The 1,547-nt window shown below is 70.3% G+C and overlaps 1 protein-coding gene across 1 annotated transcript in view; it reads right to left on the reverse strand.

Annotated features, from left to right (window-relative positions):
- The window catches only part of INTS1 (integrator complex subunit 1), a gene marked incomplete at both ends in the record, with an annotated part of 23,916 nt that overhangs the window by 11,731 nt on the left and 10,638 nt on the right, over positions 1-1,547 (reverse strand). Inside the window, 3 exons of the mRNA XM_014535274.1 lie at positions 22-189; positions 720-1,010; positions 1,376-1,543. Coding sequence (XP_014390760.1) covers positions 22-189; positions 720-1,010; positions 1,376-1,543 — 627 coding nt within the window. The remainder of the gene's footprint in view (positions 1-21; positions 190-719; positions 1,011-1,375; positions 1,544-1,547) is intronic.

A 1,547-nucleotide genomic window follows, 5' to 3' on the forward strand; every position in this document is an offset into this window, starting at 1 on the left:
GGGGGCGGCTGCCCGCCTTACCCAGCTGTACACCTCCTCCCCCTCCTTGCTCTTGCGCATGCGCCGGACGTAGCGGGAGAAGATGGAGAGCAGCGCGGCCAGCACGGCGTCCGACTCGGCGCTGCAGGAGCGCTTGGAGAAGAGGTGGGACATGATGGTGGAGCGCTCCACGATGAGCCGGGCCACGTCCTGGGGGAGCAAGCCGTCAGGGGCTCCTCTCACGCACCAAGGCTGCCCCGGACACCACACCACGCTCAGCCTGGCGCCCACGGCAGGGGAGGGGTGCCGGGCACAGGGCCTCTCAGACACACGGACAAGAAGTGCCAACAGGGCTGGGAGGAGAAGGGCAGGGGCCCGGCACTCCCTGGAGGGGACACAGCCCTGACAAGAGCCACCCACCCAGCGTGGAGAGGGTCCGCGGACACCATCCCACGAGCGACAGGAGTGTGACCTCAGGACCCACAGGGGACCGTGCTCTCCGTGAGGCCCTCATCGCGGGCTCGCTCACAGGAGCCCACTGGGTCCCAGAGCTGCCGCCAGCCCCTGGGAAAGCAGATCCACGGAAACGAGGACAGATGTGGGCCCTCCCAGCAGCACCCAGAGCAGCAGGGCAGCCAGGCCTGGGGCCACGGCGGCTCGTCGGACAGCAAGTGGCCCGGTTCCCTTGCCCCTGCTGCCAGCTCTGAATGAAGGTCCCGCGTGGAACCAGAGCCCCTCACCAGAGCCAGGTCGCTGTGCGGGCCCTGCTCCTCCACGGGCGTGTGCTGGGACAGGTAGACCAGGTAGGCGCTGACCGTCTGCGGGTCGGTCTCCATGTGGACGGCCTGCTGCAGCGCCAGGGCGGTGGAGGCGCTGACGCTGTGGAACAGGGGCAGCCGGGGCAGGTCGCGCAGCAGCCACTGGTAGCCCTGCAGCGTCTCCGCGTCCCCCGAGTCCTCCTCCGCCGGGGGCTCCTTCTCTTCCCCGTCCCGGTCACGCAGGCTGCCCTCCGACAGCACCAGGGACAGGCCCTGCAAGCAGACGGGGGTCAGCGGGCCTCCACCACGCCTCCGCAGGGCACCCCGACGGGGCGGAGGGGGGGACGAACAGGCTCCTGAAGCCCAGGGCGCACGCAGGCTGCCACGGACGGACTGCGTCCTGTTAGAGCTGCCCCAGCGGAGAGAGCAGCACAAGCACGTGTTCAGCTGCCCGGAGACACGCACGCCAGGTCCCAGCTGCCCGGGAGGGACACGGGGAGAGGGCAGAGGCGGGTCTGGGGTGTCACCCGCACAGCCCTCCTGTGAGAACCAGGCAGGAGACCTGGTGGGCACGGCCACCGGCTGGGAGGAGCCGCCTGCGGGGTAGCGCGCACAGGACAGCGGGCGGCTGCCCTCACCTTCATGGCCAGCACCCGGGAGGCCACCTGTGAGGAGCCGAGGCGCCGCAGGAAGTAGTCCAGCACCTCGCACGTGGTCTGCTCGTCCGCCTTGGGGCCCAGCAGCAGGTCCTGCAGGCGGCCCAGTAGCTGCTGCTGCTTCTGTTGCCTCTGCGGGGACAAGGGGACCTCA

Source organism: Myotis brandtii, unplaced genomic scaffold, assembly GCF_000412655.1.
Source record: "Myotis brandtii unplaced genomic scaffold, ASM41265v1 scaffold1408, whole genome shotgun sequence".
Taxonomy (NCBI): Eukaryota; Metazoa; Chordata; class Mammalia; order Chiroptera; family Vespertilionidae; genus Myotis; species Myotis brandtii.